At 32.8% G+C, this 25867-nt stretch overlaps 1 protein-coding gene and 2 long non-coding RNA genes across 4 annotated transcripts; 2 read left to right on the top strand and 1 right to left on the bottom strand.

Annotated features, from left to right (window-relative positions):
* Positions 1-3540: 3540 nt before the first annotated feature.
* On the top strand, positions 3541-4725 carry LOC135122706 (uncharacterized). 2 transcript variants are annotated; one of them, XR_010279441.1, is made up of 3 exons: positions 3541-3926; positions 3977-4657; positions 4711-4725. XR_010279441.1 is itself a non-coding variant. In XM_064047079.1 (2 exons), the coding sequence occupies exons 1-2, from the start codon at positions 3620-3622 to the stop codon at positions 4579-4581; spliced, it is 912 nt and encodes a 303-aa protein (XP_063903149.1). In that variant the 5' UTR covers positions 3541-3619; the 3' UTR covers positions 4582-4719. The 2 variants fall into 2 exon arrangements, 1 of the variants encoding a protein (XP_063903149.1); XM_064047079.1 differs by having other exon boundaries at positions 3977-4719.
* A 4430-nt stretch (positions 4726-9155) lies between these two features.
* Positions 9156-10208, top strand: LOC135122703 (uncharacterized). The gene is made up of 2 exons (XR_010279439.1): positions 9156-9550; positions 9597-10208. It is a non-coding gene; the product is annotated as an uncharacterized LOC135122703 (long non-coding RNA).
* A 7900-nt stretch (positions 10209-18108) lies between these two features.
* Positions 18109-19653, bottom strand: LOC135122699 (uncharacterized). Its single transcript, XR_010279438.1, has 3 exons — positions 19253-19653; positions 18993-19196; positions 18109-18423 (listed from the first exon to the last, which is right to left on the bottom strand). It is a non-coding gene; the product is annotated as an uncharacterized LOC135122699 (long non-coding RNA).
* Positions 19654-25867: the final 6214 nt, after the last annotated feature.

Genomic DNA, 25867 nt, shown 5'->3' with positions numbered 1-25867 from the left:
AACCAGCCAATCATATTGATCAAAAGCTCTTGTATTTCAGATACTTTATACATTAAAAAGAACACAATTCTATAAAAATATATGTTCCATTCAAGGACATATCTAAGAGGATGAAGGATCATATCAAAAAATAAGTAAACCCTCTCGCCAAAGGTCATAAACAGTAAGTAAAAAGAAAAATGGAACGTGTTTTACGAGAGATGGCGCGTACAGTAGTGAACAAGCACACAACCAGTGGTGTACCGAGACTATCTTAAGTGACCTGATTACTTACAACACACCCAATGATCACATCAAAAACAATCGACAAAGAGTACTTATCGAAAATCAATGTAAAAAAAAATGTTATTTATTTATTTAGGTAAACTTAGTTATAAAATATTTTTTTAAAATAACCTCTATAAGTTAAAATAAAGATATGTGTGGACTGCTAAAATCTACATGATATTCTTAATATACACACAAAATTTCATAACAATCGATTCGGTAGTTTCGGAGATTACGTGTCTAACAAAAATGGACACAGACACTAGATAGATAGATAGAGAGAGAGAGAGAGAGAGAGAGAGAGAGAGAGAGAGAGAGAGAGAGAGAGAGAGAGAGAGAGAGAGAGAGAGAGAGAGAGAGAGAGAGAGAGAGAGGAGAGAGAGAGACGGAAACGGGAGACCACTTTTTTCGTACTCTAGAGGTCATGAGACGCCGAGAAAATATGAAAGTGGCATTTCGGTCGATGGACTCGATTACTATACCTACTTCCTTAGTTTAACCTTACCCGAACCGACAATTTCCAGGACCATCAATAATAATCGACAGAATCCTACAACAGTTTGAAACGCAAGGTTACACTATAAACAAATTCTGCAAGGGCCAACGGAACACCCATGGTGCTAGTGGTAAAAAAATTGAAGCTGTTCTTATGTTTCAACGTTTAATATGAGTCAGTATAAAATTTATAGTTGCAAATAAAGCATGTTTTAACGTTTGCTTTGAACCCAAAATCAGAATAAAGACTATGTCAATGTTTTCTTTTTATTTCAGTACAATAAGGTGTAATAAATAAAAAAGGATTTAAAAACAGGTTTTCATTCTCTACAATGTTTGTATTTAATTTTTTGCTCTAAAATAATTAGGAGAGACAATATTTTCATGTATCTGTTTTTACACGTAAAATACCTATGTTCCAAATACAATTCAACTACACCCGGTATATCATTTTGAATAAATGCAGTGCAATACTAATAATAACATTCCTGTATACTCAAATTTTGGCGAAACTGGGGAGAACCGTTTTGGATTTGATCAATAAAACAAATTTCCAAATATAAAAGCACTGGTAAACTACAAGTACAGGGTTTCTATAAATGACTATAGGGTCGAAATAAGTTATGGATATGTGCCGCCTATCACTTTATGCGAATGTTACTAAATGCCCAAGGATTCACGACAAATAGCAGATACATCTGTATAACTGATTGCCTAAATTCGTCATATATCAAAAAATAATAAAAATAATTCATTACAATAAAAAGAAAGAAATTTATTGTGGTTAAACGTCAACAGTCACTCTCTTTTTAATTTGTAAAATGTTCTGTAACATGCTTACGTCAATGTTTTGGACCCATGGTTCAATTTAATGTTGTAACAGGAACTCCTGACTGCTGAGACAATCTTACCAAAGATGTTTGTGGATTCTGACTGAGTCATCTCAAATCCACACCACCTTCCTCAGAATCTGAAGGGAGATTTTTCTTTATTGAGATTGTCAATTCGAACAAATGTGTTGATTACATTTCCTTTAATGTGAGCCTCTAACGATGTTTCTTGAATTTACAAATCAGCGTATTTGGTCAGATACTATTGATTACAAGCAATTGTAAAATGCACCTACTCTCTGTTTACAAATGTCCTATTGCGATAATAAGACAATGAAGGTGTCTTGTTCAACAGAATAAACGATTTTCACGGTCTTCGCTTCCTAGCCGAAAAACAAAATTTTCGAACGCAAGCACCAAGAGTTTTGAAAACGACCGTTTTATTGTTTTGAGATTGTATCGACGAGAATTACTGTAAATGATACTTGAAAAACGTTAGAACAATAAAAGCGATGACTTTAACTGACAGAGTGACAGGTTACAAATGACATTAATGACAAGTGAAAACTGTCCTAATGAGGTAATATTTCAGCGAAGCGGGATTTTTTAAATCCATGGCCAACTACGCCCTTAAAATCATCTATAAAAGCCCTGTATAAAGTTATAATATATTGCATATTTTAGGTAAGATTTATTGGACAAAACTTTGAGATGACGTCATCAATTTTTTGGGAGGGGATAACACGATACATTTTTACCATGCTTACAACAATCTTAACACGTTTACAAGATTTCAGATTTATCGGTTTTGAAGTTTCAAAGTTAAATTGTAAAATATTGTTATTATAATTTTGATTTTTTCCAAAAATGTGGCCACAGGCAGACGACAGACAGAAGACAGAATATACGGAAACGTTATTAACGACCGCAGCGCGCGGCAGGCCGTTTGAAAAGACTCCGTCTGTGCCAAAATATATGCCTGTATTTTTCTAAATATTACCTAATTTTTAAAGATGAAGAAGTTTTGTTTAACGCGTATTTGGTGTACATCAAATAAAACATTTTAATGTAAAAGGCAAACTTTGTTTTAGTAACAACAAATTTAGTTTCTAAACGAATTTAAATAAACTTTGTCCAAAATATCTACCGGCGTGGCGACAATATATCCCTGGAAATAAAACTAGCTGTCCCAATTCAAAGAAAGAAGAATAAATTACCAGAAACAGCTCTTCAGTGTATCTACCCGTTTCTTCTTGAAGCTATTGTAAACGGAATGATTAAACACGAAACCACGTAATCTGCGACTAAAGAATATGCGGTTTCAACGATAACCCTTATTCTAATTTAGCATGCAGGACGATCCTAAACAGTCTCTAAAAATTCTTCATTAGAAAATACATTTTCCCCTTTATTTCACAAAAAAAAAATGTTTTTTTTTTATCGTTCACTCATTAGGGCATCATCCGTCCTCTTATTAATACTTATTTAATACTCTCCTTAGCTCCATTAAATTCATTTAACGCGCGAGCGGAAATTGCCAAAATATGGAACGTTTAAAAATGCAAAAATTACAAAAAATTATGAAACATGCGAAATATTTATGTAATATGCATTTACCATATAATAGGTATTTGTTGATCACTATAGTGCAAAATGGAAAGACAATTGTTTTGGGTTTTATTGTTATATATATTTTAAATCCATCGGCATTTATAGTTATTAAAACACCACATAACAAGGTCAAGTAGTACAAAACAAAATTAGTAATTATTATAATTAATGCTGCTTCCTGAATCCATTAAATTACGAAACAACATCCACATTCTTATTAATTCAACAAGTCTAGATTAAGTTTACGAAATCTCTATACACGTTGTGCAATTTTTTTTGTAAAAAACACAGACAACTAAGGAAAACGTTTTGTTGACAATACTTAAATGTCATTGAATTTAACTTTAATCTTAGTGATTGCCGTAATATTTTTTGTAGTTGCAGATATAATCCTTGCACTTTTAGTTAAACTAGTTATGCCCAAGTATATAAATGAGGAGGGCTGGTATTCTGCTGATGGATCAGATTATAATTTTGATGACGCAGCTGAAACTTGTCCTTGTTTATACAGAATTTTTCTATATGGAACCGAGGAAAAAATTAAATTCAGATCCATAGACAAAAAAGCTCGCCGACAAAGATCCTTAAATGACATCTATACTGCAGACATGGAAAAATATCCTTACTTAGCATCCTTAAGCATTGCTGCCTTCAATGACGATCCTAAGGAGAAAATATTCGTTTGTAATGGTTTGATTGAATCAGCTGAATGGCTCTTAACAAGTAAAATAGCACAAAACAAGAACCGCAAAAAGTTAAAGGTTTATTTGTAGGCCAAAGCTGTATAGATCATGATTCAGATTGGTGCAATTTAACCGTACGGTCTATGAGTCCATTTTGGTCGCATCTTGGACATGAACATGATGTTGTTGATGTTGTGAAACATTCCAGTGGCCTAGTGCAATTGAAAGTTTGGCCAGAATTTGCAGAAGCCGCTGTGCCCTCACCCCCCATTAAATATCCTTTTAGTGGTAATTGGACTTATGCTGTTTCTTTTGGATGGAATGACAAAATGTATCAAGAAAGCCTGAATTTCAGACAAAAATTTAAAAGGTTTCATGTTGAAGAATGGACTTCAATAAATTCTGGTTCGCAGTCCATACAAGTTTGCAAGAGATGTGAAAAATTTTCTAGCAAACCCGTACTGACAAGTTGTCATCAATTAATTGCCATGGAATCCTTTGGCAGAAATATGTGTAATGGATTTGTAGATCCAAAAACAAATTTTGTTCAGAAATTGGATGCAAGTGATGAGTGTTTCCTGATATATAGAGATACTCATAAATTTAATGACATAGAAGTCTGTCAGAGTCAGATACAAGTTGAAAGACTCTTTCCTTATGATTTGAATAAAAGTGAAAGTAGTTTGAACTCCTAGTTTTAAAGAAGAATCAGCTATAATTTTTAGTTTCTCTGCATGATATAGAAAATTACAAGTCGACCAACTCCGCTTAGTAACTGACCTTAATAATTAGTCCATATTAGTTATTAGTTATGTGTGTTGTAGGCAATACTTACGCCGTAATAACAAGAGTTTAATAATGTTTAATTATATGAAAAATAATAAATTTGCTGGTTTTTCCAAGTAATAAGTTCGTTATATATCATGGTACATAGTACTACGATCAAAAATCTTTGGTCGTCAATGTTGCTTAGATCAGTGGTCCCCAAACTTTTTTCTGTGGCGACCCCCCAGATTTAATTAAAATGTCAGCGACCCCTAATTTATTTTTATTAATACTAATAAAGAAACGAAACCTTTTTAAAAATTTATTTTAGGAATATTTAACAAAAATATTATGTTTAACTAAATATTAAATAAAATATGTTACATTCAGGGTTGCTAAAAAGTTTACAGCTAAATATCTCCAGAACGGTGAATCAGAACTCACTAAAATTTGGTACACAAGTAAAAACTGAATTCTATCCTCTGAAATGTCATTCAAATTTCCATCAACATTTGTTTTGGAGATATATGACCAATTTAATTTTTTTTTAATAGCACGAGGGGTCACATTTAATATTAATTAAAAAAAAACATTTTTCTACATTCAGAAATGTAATACATGTCTTTCTTTATTTGGCATTAAAAGGTATAAAAAAAAATATTAAAATAATACAATTTAAAAAAATATCTCCTGTCTATCACATCTCAAATATTTTCGAATAGGGATATGTAAGGAGGTTGACTTCAACTTCGTCAAAACGGTCTAGCTTTAAAATAATCATTTCTAGACGATTTGAAAACTTTTTCATCAAGAAAGAGTACATTGTTTTATTAAGAGCAAAAGTGTTACTTTTCGTTGCGAGCTCTGTAAGTTTGACGGCGGAACGAAGCGAGGCCGACAATACAGACGAGGCACAGAAAGGACTTTTACTCCAACTAAAACATACTATTTGTTCTTCAAACGTCTCAATCAAGTTAAAATGTAACACATTTCTTTTTACATAACCTCACTAATCCCGGTATCACTACATCATACCACCACACAACCTGACAATCAGGAACTATATATAACTATCACTTTTTCCCCATATTAACCGAATTGAATCACAATTGCAAAGTTTTATCTTGATGTTTTATTATCATTTATTTGAAGCTCGTTTGAACGAAAGGGTGTTGATGTTCTTTAAAATTTCCGCAGAAAATAGTTACTTTAACAAGGCAGGAGGGTCCTAGTAGGAGTACACCACGGCCAACTTGTGAGAAACACTTCAAATCGAAAATGGGAGGCTTTATATATGCGTTAGCGAATATAAATGGAGGTGCCGATGGTTATGAAATGGTCCTGACGCTCACACCTATAACATTCCAGGTTTCTCGTACCAGACACACCATTCTTTCGTCCTTGAGATAGGCCATCTATTTGTTGTGACAGTTTTTTCAATAACTTTTTTATCTCGTCGTTTTCTTCCTTCTCTAGTTCTGCCACTATGATTTTGTTGCACGTTTTTACAGAATTGTATACAGTTTTCACTTCCAGTGCACGAATCAGAGAATCAGATGATGTCCGCACCTGGATACTGGTAGAATTTTCTTAAATTCAGCGTCGCGAATACCGTTGATAAAGGTTTCTGCCGCAAGACGCTCTTGAAAAGTTGGTCGTACGTCGAAGTATGTAAGTCTTTTGACATCTGCCTCAAATTCTTCTTCTGTGTTCTTGTCTTTACTTAGGCTGTAAAAACTTGTTTCAAATTTTCATCCCCATATCGAGGTTCTAGACCAACAGTCAGGGCACTGTATCTGTTGCTATCTTCTTGGGAAAGAGTTTGGTGCATCTTTACCTCTGCATTCGCAGATTTATTACCAGGACTGTGGTGCATCTAAAACGGTCTGGAACTGTAAACAACCTCTCAACTAACTGAGCAGCAAATCAGAACTACTCTGTGCTTGGTGCCAAGACATGAGAGAATACAAGAAAAAGAAATGGCAGACACCCTTACTAAAAAAAGTTCGAAAGCTTCATTTATCCAGAACCCTACTGTGGTCTAACGAAAACCCACCTGCTTCTGAAATCTATGAGTGGAAAGAAAAAGAATCCCACAAGAAACAAGTTCCGAATCAACAGCATGCGAAAAAGTTTGTGACATTTTTGTCAAAGGAGACTAAAAGCTATTCGATTTGACAAATAATGAACTTAAACTGATAACAAGTCTGCTTACACATTAAAATTATGTGAATTTTACCTCAAACTCAAGGAGGAAATTGATTGTATTACGACGAGGATAGACTAGGTATGGAGAAATTCGGCTAATAGCTAACAGCGACGAGAATCGACGATAAGGTAGAGGGCACATGGAAGGTTTTTGCGTAAAGATCAACAAACGAACATAGGGAGAAAAGGACATTGTAAACTGATGATTAATATGTGCTGCAATTCGTAAGCTCTACTGTAGAACAGAAAGTGAAAATTCAACTGTTAGAGTGTACAGATTTTGCAGAGGGGTATGTGCAAAAAGCTCAAATCGCTATTCTCAGAGGTGTATTGTGAATAGAATTCAACCGTCCCAGAACTTGCTATCTAGCTGAACATAAGCAATAGAGTCATAATCAAGCTTGGACCTGATTTGACTTTCATAAATTTGCAAAAGCATGTCTGTATCGGCTCACTATTGGCAGTGGGTTAATGTCTGTAACAAGCCAAGGCCCTTGTGATATTCTTAAATAAATTCTCTAATATAACCCTGCCAAGTAAGTTTCTGATTGAAGGAGAGTGCTATGCTATATACTTGACTGTAGTTATGAAAGTAATGTGTAATGTCTTAAACGGAATTTCAGCAGTTTTCTGGTATACAAGTTAGTTCTTCCATTATAATGGGCGAATTCACTTTATCTTCTATCTATACATAGTTTAAAACAAAGTCTCTGTCTGTTTAACTGTATGTCCGAATGCAATACATTCAAAAACTACTACACTAATTTTCATGCGATTGTCACCAATAAATAGAATGATTCATGGTTAAGGTTTTGGTGTATAATTTATGAAGGTTTTTTGTTTTTTGTAAATAGAGTAGAGTAAGTAGAGAAACTAAAAAACTAAACTTCCGATATTCTACGAGTATATGCAACACAACAAACGAAATCTAACTTCCAGGTTGCATATCTGATTTCCATAAAAATCCGAAGACCTTGAATTATTTGACTGATAAAAACTGAAAGTTTCACCAAATGTGCATTAAATCGAACCAAATAAACGATTAATATAACAAGCCTAAAACTTGTGAAATAAAAAATGTATTCAATAATGTGTGGGTCCACCGTGATTTCTAATGCACTCATTTACTCGGCAAGGCATGCTTGAAAGAAGATGGTTTATGGTGTCCTGTGAGATCTGGTCCCAAGCTTTCTAAAGCCGCATGCGAAGGTCATTTAAATTATTCCGGGGATGCTGCAAGTTACCTAGAGGTGCGCTATGATATCCCACACATGTTCGATTGGTGACAAATCTGGTGAACGGACAGGCCAGGGAAGAACTTCAACATTATGTTGTTGAAGGTACTCAGTTGTGATTCTTGCGTGCATTGTCTTGCTGAAATAGGGGTCGATGTAACCCTCTGAGGTAAGGAACTGCAATCGACTCTCGTACACTATTGATGTTTCCTCTTGCATTAAAATTTCCTTGAATGAAAACTAGAGTGGACCTGCCACCTTGCGTTATTGCCCCCCAAACCATCACGCCTTTTGTGAGAGCTGTATGGCGTTCAACAGCGAAATTCAAATTTCGGCGTTCTCCACGCAATCGCCTCATCCTCCTACGTCCATCATGAGCCCAAAGACAAAACCGAGATTCGTCTGAGAACACTACCCGATGCCATTCGTGGTACCAATTTGCTCGCTCGTGCACCATTGCAACCTACGAGTACGATATCTTGGTGTCAATGGGAGGTAAAGAAATGGTCCATATGAACGCAACCCAAACGACCTTATTGGGTGATAAACTGATGACATGGAGATCATATGCTCCAACGCACCCATCCAATCAGTTGCAATTGCACGAGTGGTAGAACGTCTGTCTCGTAGGGCAGCAATTCGTAAATGACGATCTTCGCGTGCTGACGTTCTTTGAGGACGACCAGATCCACGAATTTGCTCATGCACTTCTTCCTCAGATCACCTCCTCCAACACTGCAACACCGTTGAAACACTACGGCCTATACGGTCCGACATTTGCCTTATTGAAAACCCGGCTACTCTCATACCGCCAATGCGTCCTTTTTTCAAACTCACTCAGTTGATGAAAATGAACCGACTCACGACGTCTTGGCATGTTTGGAAGTTGTGTATGTTACACCGCCTACCCTCTTCGGCCTCGTTAATTTTCCCGTGACTAAGCTATGAATACACAGTTGTCTGGTTACTGATTAAAGGAGGAGGCACCGTCTCTCCTAGTTTCGATGACAACGAAATTTAAACCATCAATGTGACAATATTTTGCAAATGAGACTGTCAAGACTGGATTTATGTTTATTTATTTTTTTTATAATATTTTTGATAGCAGACATTATTTTTGCATTTTGTATTGGATTCCTTTTACGAAAGTCCATTCGTGAACGCAACACATTTCCTGCAGATGGGACAAAAGTTCGTTTCGAAAAGGCTGTTCGCATGTGCCCTTGCTTACACGGATATTATCCAAATGGGGCGAAAGGCACTTTATCATACAAGGTAACCGAGGTAACTATCTCAAAGGAAAAGAGCAAAAGATCTGTAGATGAATTTGCTACTTCACACATGAAAAAATATCCATTTTTGGTGGCTCTGAGCTTACCTGCATATAAAGATGATACAGGACACAAAATTTTCTCTTGCAGTGGTTTGGTTTTGTCAACCAAGTGGATGTTAACAAGTAAGATTTTGGACAATAAAAAAATTATTTTAAAATTTTTTTCAAGGCGAATCTTGTGTTCAAGACGATTTAGAATGGTTCAATTTAACAGTGCGCTCTGAAAGTCCATTTTGGGGGCATCTAGGTCGAGAGCACGCTGTTATTAAGGTTGTTCGATCAAACTACGATGGTTTGGTACAACTTCAAATATCACCAAAATTTTCTGAAAGAATTGTTCCACTTCCACCCATTAAATACCTCTTTACTAATAAATGGAACTATGCCGTTTCTCTAGGTTGGAATGACAATATGTATCGCCAAAAACTCGGCTATAGATACAAACACAAAGTGTTTGATGTCGAAAAGTGGAAAACAGGAATTTCTAAATCAAAATCCACGTTGACATGTCTGAATTGTGGAAAGTTTTCTAGTAAAGTATTACTGACAACTTGTCATCAAGTAGTTGGAATGGAGTCTGTCGGCCAACAAACGTTTTCTTTGTCTAAAAACCTAGCATCAGAAATGCAAAATGCATGCAGCCAATGTTATCCCATACATCAGGATATTGCAGATTTTGATTTTGAAGATGGAGATATTTGTCATAATTATAACTGAAGTAGTTTACTTTTACCTTGTAATAAAGTTTTCTAAGTAATAATAAAAACTGTTAGTATTGGAACTCTTTTAACTGATGTCTATTCTTATGGGAGCACGTATCCGATGAATGTATTTTGTTTCTAATTAAAGTTTTAAATTTTATCTTCAAAGGTATTTCATAAACTGTGTCCTAACTGAATTAGTTCTTTCAGCTATTTCTGTTTATTCATACGTCAGTATCAGTGTCTGCCATTTAATTCTGTGTAAAAAAATGACCAAAATTTTTTGCTCGCGACGGTGTGTTATGTATGTCATAAATTACATATTAAGGTAAGAAGTAACGTATTAATAAAACAAATATAAAGAAGTGCTTGTAAAAAGGAAAGTTTTTCATTTTCCGAATTTTGTTGTTTCTGAACCATAAAGTAGTAATACTCTTGTAGTGTATAACAATAGTGTGTTATTTCTTTTTCAGTCAGGTCTACCACTGCCATCGTCTGTGTTTGTGTCAGAAATTGAAGCAAGTGAATGGGGAACAGTTTGAACAATTTCTATAGAATAAATTTTTACTCCAACGTATTGTTCTGTTATTGAATACTAGCTGACCCCGTGAACTCCGTTTCACCTACAATTTAATTTTGAATCTGCAAAATCGAATGCTTTGAAATCTTGCAGATGTTTTAAACATATGATAAGCATAATAAATTTGTATTCAAAATATATTTACTTATCCCCTCTAAAAAATTGATGACGTCCGCCCAAAATTTTGCCAAATGAATCCTATCTAAAATGTCCAAAATAGGATGAGACTATACTTGTGATTTATCATTCCATTCATATTTTTTAGTTTTGCTTATAGGGGGTGTCTCAAAAAAATTAATCAATGGGTCAATTTATTTTATTGATTGAATCAAGAAACTGAATTTTGAAATATTGCAGACGTTTTGAAGTTACTGTTTGACATGGTGGGTTTTCAATCAAAATATATCTGTTTATCAAGCCCAAAAACTTAAAGACGTCATCTCAAGATTTTGCCGAATAAATCCTATCTAAAATGTGGAAAATATCATCAGTATATTTTCGTAATTTATCACTGCATTCATATTTTTTAGATTTGCTTTTACAGTGACTCAAAAAAATATATGGATCAGTCAATTTATTTTAGTGAATAACTCAAGAGTTGCAAAAATGAATACTTTGAGATCTTGCAGACGTTTTAAAGTTATTGTAAGCATGGTAAATTGTTAAGAATATTTATTTATTCCCCCCAAAAAATTGATGGAATGGCTCACTCGATTTTCGCAGATAATTTTGGGAATACAATACAGTTATTTTTAGTATTACACTGCACCAATCCAAGGTGGTATATCTACGTGTTGATAGTAAATGTTGATTAGGTCATCACAAAATTGTGTGAAGAAAAGACTCAACTCGAAAATGCTGAATATGTTTCATTATACTTTTGGTGCGAAGGAAGTTCTGTCGAAACAACGTTCGATCAATTTTTTGACAATGGTTGATATAAATAAAACTCAGTAGATGCTCATACTCGAAATACGAAGTATCTACTCGAATATCAAATCAAAATATTTCTAGTTTTTCTAGATGATACTAATACTTCAGTAAGTAACAGTTGATGCTCAAGTAGCATCTCGATACAACAAAAAAGGACAACAGTGACAGTGTTCAACCGTCAAGGCAAAAATCGAGTCACCAAAATATAAGTTAGTATGGGGTAGACACCTTGAGATGGGAATCTCTATGGCCAGTGTTAGAAAAAATGCACTGCACAATTTATGAATAAATAAAAGTTAATTACATGAAAAGTTTTCGATATTCCTGCTCCTAATGTGTTTTTCAAACTGAATGCACCTTTTGACGACGTTTCACATTTATGAAAGTCACCATGTTTAGTTAAAATTCACTCTTACAACGATCCTACTGGTTTTCTAAGCTACTTTACAGACAGCTCAGTTATTTGCCACGCCGATGCTCACATCTAGATTAAATGCTCGCAAAACGCGTAGATGTTCAGTTTGTGTCCGGGGCGATACAATGTTTCCCAGTAGGTACTCAGTACATAGAGTAGATGCTCAGGTATATAAGAGTAATAAATAATGAAGTAGGTACTTCGTACTTCGAATATGAGTATCTACTAAGTTTTATTCATACCACCCAATGTCTCGCTTCAATGTATGATTATGTTGATTATGAGCATAACGCTGATCAACTTCCATATCCGAATTACCCATGAAATAAATCAATGCGGTTTGCACCTGAGGTAGTTCGTCGCACATTTGATTCGTGGACCTATGTGAGGTTCTCGTCTTCTCGGCATTTTAATGAACTTCATAAAACGACACAGAATTATTTTCACAGTCAATCAAATCTGTAAATTTTGTCTTGAGAATTTTAAAATATTGAAAACTTCAAATTAAATCCTCGAATAACGGTAAAGTTTGAGGTTTTGTCAAAACCAACAAAGTGAATATAGGTAAATAGATTGGCAGATCAAAATGAATAAGAAACTTTCGCAATATGTAATTAAATTTAACCAAGACTTTTCTTAAAATAAACGACGTTTTTTTTTACGAAAAAACAATGAACGATTTCAAATGCAATATATGTACTTTTCACAATCACACGGAAGAATTAGTTTTGTATGACACGTCAGTTAGACGACAGGTCCGTCAGAGACGCCAACTATTGACAGTAATTCGAAGTGCCGATTCCCATACAAAATGTTTAAAATTTTTTAATTTTTTACTGTTCTTTTAAGTTATCCTTATTTTTTTTATTTATAAAGCATCCCCGTAATATAAAAAATATTTCAAATCGGTCAAGCCGTTTTTGAGTCTTAGCGTGACTAATAGGAACAGCAATTGATTTTTATTTTATAGATGATTAATAAATGGGGGTTGGTGGTAGAATGGTGAAAATTTAGGGTTGTGTGTATTTTTTGATGTCAAATCTTAAAAAAATAAAAATAAAAAAATTTGTCAAAAAAATAGACAAAAATTTTTTAGGGTGGGCCACCCTTATCACTTAGGGGTTTAAAAAATAGTTTACAACCTATTGTCAGACCTACCGAATAGACATAAAAAATTTCATACAAATCGGTCTACCCATTTCGGAGAAGTTCGGTTACAAACATTGTGACGCGAGAATTTTATACATAATGCATTATTATTTTAGAACAAATTTCATTACCATAAAAAAGGTTATACTGACGCGGACTTTTCTTTAGAACTTTTAGAGGGGAACAATTTCGTTATACATGATTTTTACGTAACTTTAACCGTTTAAGCAGCGTAAGCAACGGAAGCTGTCAAAGGAGGAATAATTTTCCCGTTTTTCCGAATTTTTCATTGCTACTTCGCTCCTAATCATCGTAGCGTGATTTTATATAGCCTATATGTAGATATGATACATGGACTATCCAACACAAAAAGATTTTTTGAATTTGAACCAGTAGTTTCTGAGATTAGCGTGTTCAAATAAACAACAGCTTCAGCTTTATTATAAAAGTATAGATTTATCATTAAAATCAAGTTTATTTTGTTTGTTATTAATTTTCTCAATTTTTTTGTTATGTAACCCCTACATCAAATTACATTTTCATATGCAGAAAAATAAGCGTTATCAAATAATGCAATCAAAATTATAACTTCCTATTTAAAAAAATCATTGATGACGTCATAACTTTTACAAATTTGACGTACTTTTTTTTGACCCGTGTCAAAAGATGGAGAGTAAAATTAAAAGCTTGACATGTTTTTGCATTTTTTTTTTCCAAAAATAAATGCTGCGCTTTTTATGCATTTTGTACATTAGTTTATATTATACCTACTTGATAATATTTGAAAAAAAAAGAAATTGTGAATAATGAAGATTTTCTTCTGCATAGCATGTGGGGATCTTGCATGTTTGTACAAATATAGAAGCTAGCCCTAGTACATCGAAATCTATATTACCAAGAAGATCTGCACAGTTTGTTCCATTAGAAACCAGAGAAGCAAGAGAACGAGTACACATCTAGAAGATACTGAAAGTAACATTTGATGACGGTGAAGAAAAAGCAACATATTCGCAACATATTCGCAACCCATTCTGGATATGTTCCATCACATTTAAATGATAAAAACTTTAAAAATTTCTTCTGAATTCTGTCTGGGATCATATGCTGCGTCATATACAGCACGTACCAAATTAAAAATACGTTTTCTAACCTAGAGAACAAAGACATAAAACATAATTTTTATCAAGTTACCATTACAGAAATACTTAGATACCCTCATGAGTCATGATAAAGCCTAAGGACTTGCAAGCTGTGTTCAATGTGTGAATTAAACGTTAAGAATTCATCACATATTACACTAAGATTCTTGCTTGACTTTTTCTTAGTAGTAGAAAATCCATCAATTGAATATGAAAATTCATTGTGGGTATTTTTATGGGAAAATGATGTTAAGAAACATTTTTTTAAAGATACTATTATTACACCACGGGCACTGCACGATTTTGTCAAGATTGGCTTGCAAATGTAGCGTATTTCCTATACAAGAAATGTTTGAGTATATTTTGTGGTGGTCGGCATAAGCAAGAACTAGACAACTGGCATATAATATAGCAGGTCATTTATGAATATGTTGAAAAGTAACGATCCAAGATTAGAATCTTGCGGAACGCCGCTATTAGATAAATAGGACCTGACGCCATTATAAGAAATATAATTGAAGCGACTATCATTGTAAGGACGCATTAATTTTAAAAGTGCAACTGGGAAACCAAAGTTACTAAGTTTAACAATTAAAATTCTCTGTGAGATCCAATCAACGGCCTTGTAAACATCAGTGCAGATGGCATCAATTTGACCTTGAATATCGATTTCTTCGGCTAGTGTCTGACATAGCATAGATAAATTAGTGTGTATAATAAGAGTAGATCTACATTTTACGAAACCATTTTGGTATGGTGATATGTAATGAAAAGTTCGATGAAATAGATTTTGGACGGTAGTTGTTGAGAAGTTGAGAACTTCCTTTTTTGTGAGTGAATATTTGTTTTTAAGGTCATGTCATGTTAATTATTACGGAGAGCGGTAGGGCAAAAACAGATCTATAGTCTCGAAGAAGAAAACTTGGGAATGAAATACTGAATCATCACCGGCTGTCAATGCATAAGGAAAGTTTTTCATTATTAATATTGTTCATTTTGACCAATTGGGAAAACTGAACAAATTTTAAAGTTTTCGTAAGTAGGCGAAATAATGACATTGTAAAATTTTGTTGTTGTTCATTTTTTGATGTATATGAAGTTCCATATTCCAGAAGTATTTGATTATAAGTTAATCTCCATTTGGTTGATGTAGGCATGATGTGCACTATTTAACTGATTTTTTGCAATAGATCTTAGCGTTTTATAATCTTTATAGGATACATTATTATTTTTGGTTCTTAACCACCTACGTCTCAAATTTTCTATTGTTTTAATATTACTCTTAATTTCATTGATGACCCAATATGGAAACTTATAAGACGAACAAGTAGAAACTTTTGGAACATTTTGATCTAGAAGCATATATTCATAGAAATTGTCCAGTGCAATATTAACATGATCAAAATTATGGAGAAACGTCGAATCTGCTTTCAACAAATTTTCATAAAGTTTAGGAAAGTTGGCTTTGCTAAAGCTGTAGCGAGCATTATTGGCTGCGGGAAACTTATGGATAGCAGTTGATGCTAAAAATTCTAAGTTGACAGCAAGTGAGGGGTGGTAAGCATTTTCAGGTATATATATTACACAAAATATATATGAATTTGATTCTACCAAATACACACCAATATGAAATTAAGTTTAAGATATAACATTATATTTAATAGAATTAGAAAATGAAACTAGAACACCACCACCTTTGGAGCAAACTGTAACTGAAAAATTTCTATCAGAACAAACAACATTGTATAGATTAGGAAATACAACAATTTGAAAAAAAAAATGGTCAAAAGTTGTTTCGGCAGAACTTTCCTCACTCCTGACGTACAACGAAACATATTCGAGATGAGTTTCTCCTTTACACAGTTTTGTGATCAACATTTTTGCAAGGACACGTATATCAACTTGGGTTGGTGGAGTGTAATACTAAAAATAACTGTATTGTATTTCCAAAATTTTCTGGGAAAATCGAGTGAGCCGTTCCTGATTTAATGAATAAAATAAATTGTCTCATTCATTAATGTTTTTGAGCCACCTGCTTAAGCAAATCTAAACGAGAAGCAGGCTTCACGAACGTGTTGTGTATAATACTATTTGCAACAAATATTATTATTATTATTATTATTATTATGAGTAATCCCTCAACAGGCTGAGAGCCCAATTACTGAGGAATAAAAACTAGAAAATAAAGGCAAAAACAACTAAGTTATTATAGAATTAGACACTGAAAAACTGCTTAATTTTTGCTGGCGAAGTACTAAATATATCAATCTCCGATTCCACCTCTCTATAGTTTTGAAGCATTTGATATACTGGAGACGATTTCAATATGTTTGTTCTTGGGACAGGCATATGCAACAAAGAATATGATCTTAAACCTGGTTTTAGCACACGTAGCTTTAGGATCTTAAGAAGATCTTCACATTTAATACGATAATTTAAAATATTATGTAACATTATGATAGAAGCTGCTTTTCGCCTGCAGACCAAACTCTGATAGCCAAATCTACGTAACAGTATATCATTTGGAATTCCTCTTGTAGGGTAAACACCATCACAGATATAAGACAATAAACTTTTAAACCGAAAAGATCAACTGTGAGTTATTTATAAATAGGTTTAGGCGGTTGAAATTTCTGCACTATGTACGGACCACGGCAGACCAATAACTCGCAGCTGATGTTACGCAAGAAAATTATGAGAAAACTGACGTTAACTGAACGTCAGTTGATGATTTGAAAATTCATATCAACGACATAATAATAATACTACTTTTTATAAATTTCAACTGCCGGTCTCGCTGAAAATAAAACTATTTATCTAAATTATCAAAAGTGATGCACAACTAGAAAGCGAGAAGCGAGTAAGGCAGGGTTGCACCGGCCGCACTCCAGACGGGTAGTGAGGATGAATAAATTTCGACCGCCCAGCTTTATTTATAAACGACGTTGACGGCGCCGTAAACACTTAGTAATTTGACGTTTCCGGGCTAGGTTACCATGGCAACGGACAGCAAAAAGCAAGTGTGCGGGAAGATCGACCTCCCGCATCTTGGAGAATATGCGAGTTTATCAAAAAAGGTCATGAATGCAAAAACTTTATTTAGATACTTTATCAACGGGAATCAAGCTATCTAAGCTATATGCGTACCATTAAAAATGTTAATGTTTCCCAGTAAACACAGTTACGTCGTAGCGATGTTAATGATACTTAACTCTGTCTACGATCTTGTTAGCTGTTACATCCCAAATTGCATACATTTGCTTTCCCTGTGCTATGTAATGTAATCAACAGTGACCCATGCTTGTAACATACTGGTGACATCCACATTGTTTCAGACTAGAGACGTGCTCGCTGGTACATCATCATAACGTTGTGTTAGTATGTCGCTAGATTCTCTATATTTTGATGTATCTGTTACGTTTTATTTTAAACGCCAATATAACGTATTAAATGGGCATAGACGTTACGTATATATCGCAACATCGTAAACATATTACTCTCAGTATATTTTATTAACATGATCTATGCGATATGAATAGGCATTTCAAAAAGTCTAGTTACCATTTAGGGATATGGATATGGAGAGTAAAATTTAGAGCTTACAGTAAATTATTATTTTATTCAATGTTTGAAAAAATATAATATGTAATAAGTAATAAAATACAAAAATTAATATAAATTCATAATATAAATAAATAAATATATATATGATTTCCTAATTCGAAAATAATACAACATAATTTACACTTAAAAAAAGACACAGAAACTATAAACTGTCGTTGTTTTTTCTTTCTTCAGGCGTTGACTAGAATGCCTTAGCCACTCTGAGCAGCGTTGTTCTACTTCTTTTTCTCTTGCGGAATGGGTCTTCATTGTAATTTCTTCAAAAATAAAAATTGTAATAATGATATTTATTGCAAAAAAATACCTTTCATGATATTCATTGTTTTTGTCCCAGCCATTTTGGAATTTTCCTACCGAACAAACAAGCTACAGCAAATTCGCTGAATTTTTTTTTTTAATACACGCCCCACATTGTTCTTTTTCCCATTACCACCTATCTGGGACAATAGCAGCTCCTGAAATAAGAAAAGAAGAAAATATTTTTATGTGTATATATCGAGTGACTCTGAAATAAGTTCGGAAAATAAAACCACAACATCACGAAGTAGAGAAAATTTTAAGTAATTTCTTTTATCTAGTCCTAATTCAGGGGAAAAAATATCAAGATCTACACCTCATTCAGTGCCATTTGTTTTCATCTAAGCAACACACAGCAAAAACAAAGAAAACATTTAGTCACAATGGAAACTGAATAAATCATTGCCGCATCATTTACATTTAACAAGATGTTCCATATTTGTTTTTTGAAACTGGAGCAGCAATTTAATTACTTTGAATCCGTGTGACAATTAAAGAATTTTTTTTCCGGATCTATTTGGAAGTCACCGCGTATGTATAACATACAGGGTGCTTCACTATAAGACTTTTCTGCAACCCACTATGTATGTAACGTGTTAAGCGAAATGTGTCATGTTTAGTAGGTTCCTAAAAAGTGTTATAGTATTACAGGCATCTACCTGTATATAATATCCAAAATTATGTTATATGTAAGTACACATAAATTTATTGTATTTTTTTAACTTACAAAGAAACCTGCTTGTTGTAGTAGGGAGAGATAATCTTCTAATTCCTCAAAATTTGTTTACCTGTGGTCTTGGCGGCATATCTTCTATCACTGTTTTCTTTTTGATTTGTCACATTTGATGACGTTTTCATATTGGAGATATGTTCACTCGTTTCCTTTAGAATTTCTTTTATTTCGCACATATTTTTTGTATTTGTTTCAAGTCTAGAGAAAAATTATGTTCATTAGCACCTAGTTCATTAAAAATTGCAGTAACATACCTTTACAACATGTTATGGCAAACCGTAAGTTCTTCAAAATCAGCGGGAGTATCTTCAGTGATTAATGGTGGTATTTCCAGCTGTATAAAAACTGTTGTTGTTATTTACGTACAGTTATCAAAAACAACAGAAGCATGTAAAAATTAAAATGATTACTTCATTAGAATTATATTAACTTACCTAGTGTAAATACAACCCACACTGAATGGCACAATTTTCGCAAAACTGTATTAAAAATGAAGTGAGTTACGGATTCACGAGAAAGGTTCGGTGGTTGTGAACCAAATGGCCAAATGGAATTCGACAGCTTCACTGTGAGTCTGAAGTGCAATAACCATAAATACGGAAAAAAGGGATCGTCCGACTCATAGACAAACCAAACCAACAAAGGTCCGACTGCACCCCCCAAACATCTGATGGATAATAAATGCAGAATTTGAGCGTTATTTTTTTATTAGATGAAATAAATTTAATAAAATCAAAATTAACCACTCTCTAATTTTTTTGCTACCTATCATCGCTTTATAAACGTCTTTATAAAATCAAAATTCGACGAATGAACTCTCCAAAACCTTGTCCCGTTTCAGGGACAATGGGAAAAGAATTTTTATGGCTTTGTTTGTGTCGTTGGGTCTTCCCTATATTACCCCAGATGTTTAAGGTGACCAGACGTTCCGATTTGATCGGAACTGTACCGATTTCAATACTCTAATTCCGATTTCAAATTTCGTCCAATAAATGTTCCGATTAAAACATTCGTTCCGCGAATGTTCCGGTTTCTATAAATCTGATAAGAATAAAGATAAATCCTCGGATAAATCACTAATTTTCATGAATAGTAAGTTTATTTTGTGAAAAATTGGGAACAAAACTTGTAGCGATACGGTTGTCAGCACTGTTTTAAATGTCAGCTAATGTCAGTACTGTTAGTATATTACAACTAAAAATTTTCAAAGCAGTTATATATCAGATTACGATGGAAATGGAAACTAATGTTCCGATTTCAGACTTTTGAAATCTGGTCACCTTACAGATGTTCTATTTATAATTTGCCAAGTAGGTACTTACAAAATAACATTTCAAGTGAACAAGTTTACAGAAATAATTCTTAGAAATTATTACAATGAAAAAGACTTGTCTTTGGTGTATTTCTAATAAAGCCGTTGTATTTTTCGCTCTGAATATAATTATTAAATAAGCATTACGAACTCACTGACGAAAGTCACTTTTTAAAGAATACGACGACCCACATCTAATTGACCATATAATCTTTAACAATAAATTTCAAATAATAACATAGTGGTTTTTTTAAATTTTGATAAGGTGTTGTAAAACTATTTCTGTTTCTGTCTTCATTCCAGATGCTGTATTTACGTGGGCAAAGGATGCCGTACGTGGGATTTTAGGGGCGGAAACGTATACCTGCTTAAATACTGTAAATACAGTGGTGCCGAACGAAAACAAAAACAGAAACATACCCGATGTATTGGTTATTATTAGAGAGCGGATTTTATGAAATTTGCATATCCGTTATTTTTTGTATATAACTCTTGATATTCAGTATGTGAACGAATCATGCTAATTAAAAATGAATACAGCTATAAAAAAATTGCATATTTGCATACATTTGCCTCCTGCTGCATATTTCACGTAACGGGTGCATATTTTGCATTTTTTTCAATTTTTGTGCTACTTTGAAAAAAAAACTGCAATTCGATCGGCATTTTTCTAGAAAGACGAAATTTCATGAATCATATTGCAAATATTGTCCTGAGCTTCAAATAACTGGGAAAGGTTTGGGTTTTATGGTAGTTTGGAGGAACCACTGGGTGTTAAGCCATCCTTCCAGGTAAATTCGGGTCCTAATTACTTTTGGAAATACCGTTCATTTCAATATTTTTGTTCGTTACTTAAGTGTATTAATGGTATGTTTTATGGTGGTCGAAGGGACGTTATCCTATTATTTTTCATCGTGAGTTTGCATTTCAGTATTTAAAGCGATAGAGATGTGTGTCAATATGTAGATAACTCAAATTAATTTATGAATTAAACTTTTTCCTGAACTTATTCTTCAAGAAGAAACTGTGTTTTGTTGTGCCTGCTCTAATCCGATAAGTATTTTTACATCTGTGGACGCAGTACGCAGTTTTTCTATTTACAAATACATACTTTAGAATCACCGGAAAAATTTTTGTTAGAATATTTCGAAAAATATTTAAAAATAAATTGTTACCAAAATAGTAATTAAATAGTCGATTACTACTATTTTTTAATTCGTTCTGTTTACCTATATTTATTTTTTAGTATAAGAATATTATCTTAAAAAATGTCATTTATTTGTCAGTGAGATCTAATTAAACACTTTGCAATGTGATTTATGTATTTTTTGTAATAAAAGGTTTTTGCAATTTGTAAATAAATTTAGTTCGGTTATTACGCTTTTTTTATTTTTGGAGCATAATTATGCAACTGCATATCTCTGCATATATTAAGAAAGTTATTGCATATTTGCATAAATTTGATGCATGTCATATGATCATATTTCCCAAAATTTTGCTGCATATTTTCCGCTCTCTAGTTATTATACATACACTCTATTACCAACATTAAAAAAAGTCTACACTATTTCGTCAATCTGCTGCTTTATTATCAGTTTTCATTTAGCTACATATTGGATATGAAATTAAGTGAATTTTTTGAATAAATAATAATTTAAAGATCAACCACGAAAATACTCAATTATAATTATACATTATACATTACCAGTTTATTTTAGAGCCCAAGAGTACATTGGAAAAATCAAACTTTTGAAAATTTAATGTTAAACAGATATACCTATAACTGAGTGCGAAAGTCAATACACAAAACTCGATGATCAATTATTGTTTCGTATTCAAATTATTATTTATTTTCCTTACGATCAAAGTGAAGAAGTTATCTAATTCATTTTTATTTAAGAACGGTATCGCTGACCTTGAAATAGATTAGTTTTTTAATTTCGATTTTTTTCTTTGTGTTGCTTTTGTTGCCGATCAACATATTTTGCATTAGAATTAATAAAATGATGAAATATATCATTTTATTTTTCGAGCTCATTTCAAAATTCTGTATATGTATAATTGTTCCCTTTTGGCAGTGACGCATAGGCAGAGGTTAAAAAATAATGTCTCATTACTAGTCTTAATTGGTATTACCTGTTAGATGGGACATTTTTTAATTCTGATCATAAACTATGTGCATTAAGTCTCTTCTTCTGTTTTATAAAGCGCAGGTCGTTATGGACGTATAAAAATAAAATTATAAATACATGTAATTACAGGAAATATAATATGAAAAAAAAAAAATTAAGAGCAACTCACTATTGGCGTCATCTCGCTTGTGCAAGATTTAAGACAGGGAAGAAATTTCTTTTTTTAAGACTCAGCATCTTTTGTTTATGAATATACTATTTACTTGCAACACAAACATAAATAATAAATATAAAATAGAGCTATATAATACTCGATATGTATGTTTTTAAATGTTTTTTGCTGTTGCCCTGTCAGAAACGTGAATTTTCGATTTAACATGCCATTTTATAAAATGAACTGAAAAACACTTTACATAATTAACTAATAACAATAAAACATTCCGAAGCATGTATATATATATATATATATATATTAATCAGATATCTAGTAACTATAGTTAACATTACTTATTGGTTACATAACCGTAGTACTCCATTGTGACGTTACAAGGCTTACCTGGCAACTATATCGCTGCGACACAATAATGAGATATCTAGTAAATGCAGTTAGCATTAGGTGTTAGTTACAAAACAGGAGTACCACAGTGTGATGTTTAAATGCTTATGTGCAAGCTATATCGCTGCGACATAATAATGAAATATCTAGTAAATGTAGTCAACATTACGTGTTGGTTACATAGCATGAGTACTCCATTGTGATGGTATATAGCTTACGTTCCAGGTATATCGTTAAGACATAATCATGCGATGTACTTATTGTTCTTTTGTGAGTACGTACCTGTCACGTCAACATCACAACTGTGTTTACTGGGTTATACATCGGAAGAATGTCACGTAGACATTTATTTGATTTGAATGAGTTTATCGCCTCAAAACAGACGACTAAAATTATTCATAAGCCTCATTTAACAAAATATTCTGAATGTTGTTTTATTATAATTTTTACTTTATCAGTATTTTATTGTTATAAAGACGAGCGTACTCTCACATTTTACAGAAAATGGGGTGGCTCGTTTTTGATTTGGTGAATATTAAATTAACTGATTCATTAATTTTTTGAGTCGCCTTGAACAAGCAAATCTAAAAAATATGAATGCAATGATTAGTTCCAAATATAGTCTGATCATATTTTGCATATTTGCGAAAGAATTTATTCGGCAAAATTTTGAGATGACGTAATCAATTTTTTGAGGTTGAGAAACAGATACATTTTGATTAAAAAGTTACCATGCTTACAATAACTTCAAAACGTCAAGATTTCAAAGTACTCAGTTTTGTAAGTCTTTATTTAATCAATAAAATATATTGACTCAGTCATTAAGTTTTTTCAGACACCCGTACAAGCACATTTAAAAAATGTTAATGCAGTGATAAATCACAAGTATAGACTCATCACATTTAAGATAGCATTTTTTCAGCAAAATTTTGGAGTGGCGTCATCAATTTTTTGGACAGGATAAGCAAATACATTTTGATCAAAAATTTGCCATACCTATGATAATTTTAAAACATCTCCAAGATTTCAAAGCATTCGGTCTTGTAGTTCCTGATTAAATCAATAAAATAAAATTACGCATTCATTTTTTTTTGAGTCACCCTGTATATGCAAATCCAAAAATATGAATGGAATGATAAATCACAAGTACAGACTCATCATATTTTGTACAGTTTAGATTGGATTTATTCAGCAATATTTTGGGATGGCGTAGTCAATCTTTTGGAGGGGATGAGCAAATACATTTTGATTAAAAATTTATCATGCTTATCATAACTGCAAACCATTGGAAAGATTTCAATGCAGTCGGTTTTGTACATTCAAAATTAAATTGCAAAATTTTGTGTCATAATTTTAATATTAACTGATAAAAACTGAATGTTTCGGGTAAAAACCTATAAACTACATGTGTAGTACTATGTTGTTTTATACAATTTAAAACGCATTAACTATGTACAGTTTTGAAGTGACGTCATCACCTTAGTGGTGGGGATGATTAGACAAATTTTGGTTAGCGTTTTACCATCTACATGATATTCCTAATATAAATGCAAAATTTGACAACAATCGGCCCAGTATTTTTGGAGATTATCTGTCTAATAAAAATCCGGGACGCCAGGCAGATGGACAGACGAACAGACAGACGGACAGATAGACGGACAGGCAGACGGACAAACAGACGGACAGAAAGACTTATTTCTTCGTACTCTAGAGATCATGAAAGGTCGAGAAAACGTAAAAGTAAAGGGTCGGCTGACGGGCTCGATTACAATAGTTCCTTCGGTTACGCTCGGGAAGTAATAAAATTATACAATATTAATTAAATATGAAATAATATGTGCCAAAAATGTGGGTTTGACGTTTGATGATGACGCACGATTCAACAGTAATGTTTCTGCTTTGATGGAAAAAAGGATATATGCTCTAAAGTTATTTATTATATATTGCCATTATACTCTATTAAATTTCAAAATACAGAAAAACCTTGTGAAAGCCTAATTTTATCATTATCAGTTATTATCAAATACAAAATTAATCACGTCTTTAAATATCACTTAGTCATTTTTATTTTCCAATTGTTTGTTATTTCCTGACCTCTATATTTGAGAGAGGAATTCTATTCTAGTAGGAGCCTACATGATGTTTCGTTACGTCGTGCTCATAAACTTATCAGTTATCATGCTAGTCTTCAAAACGGCATTATTTGAAAGATCGTTAAACATTTCACTGTACCAAAGTATAAAATACCCTTGATTTTTTTGGAAATAATTTAACCTTTAATAGTTCCCATCTCAAAATAAAGAAACTTCCTTTATCTGTCTGACAATATGGTCTCCCTACTTAAGGTTTATTTAAGTTTTTATTTACTTTTGATACTTGTTTATTTTATTGTATAAATCTTATAAGTTTTAGTCCACGTTGATTTTGTAAGAAAATATACATATTTATTGTTTTTGTTTTCAAGAAGTTAATTGCGCATATCTTACGCTAGACTTCACCTCTTCCGCATTAAATAAGGGCCTATTATTATTATGACTACCTATTCGTTGTCCATTATAGTCTACCATAATTTTATATTTATGTCTACATTTCATAAATATTTTTTATCGTTTCATCATTATGGTTCCTTCCTCCCGTTAAGATATACATACATATTTAAATATAAATTTTAATTTTAATTTACCATTAAATGGTTAATTTTTTATTCGTTTGAATTCAATTCCACATTTAACATATGTACAGGGGTAGGAAGAGAGTAAATTCATAAATAAAATAAAATTTAACGTATTTAACATTTAATTTAAGCTCATTTCATCTTAATTGAAAATTAACATAATTATTTTATGAAAAATATAAATGAGAAAAAAAT

The sequence above is a fragment of the Zophobas morio genome, unplaced genomic scaffold (genome assembly GCF_036711695.1).
Source record: "Zophobas morio isolate AGI-343-1 ecotype UQ-CSIRO unplaced genomic scaffold, CSIRO_AGI_Zmor_V1 ptg000002l, whole genome shotgun sequence".
Lineage (NCBI taxonomy): Eukaryota > Metazoa > Arthropoda > Insecta > Coleoptera > Tenebrionidae > Zophobas > Zophobas morio.
The sequence above is the reverse complement of the archived record's forward strand: the minus strand, read 5'-3'. Positions and strand labels throughout refer to the sequence as shown.

Bases quoted from the DNA above. Each gene is read 5' to 3' on its own strand.
- LOC135122706 (XM_064047079.1), top strand. From the start codon at position 3,620: ATGCCCAAGTATATAAATGAGGAGGGCTGGTATTCTGCTGATGGATCA. The intron at 3,927-3,976 runs GTAAAATAGCAC...GTTTATTTGTAG, and splicing joins AGCTGAATGGCTCTTAACAA to GCCAAAGCTGTATAGATCAT.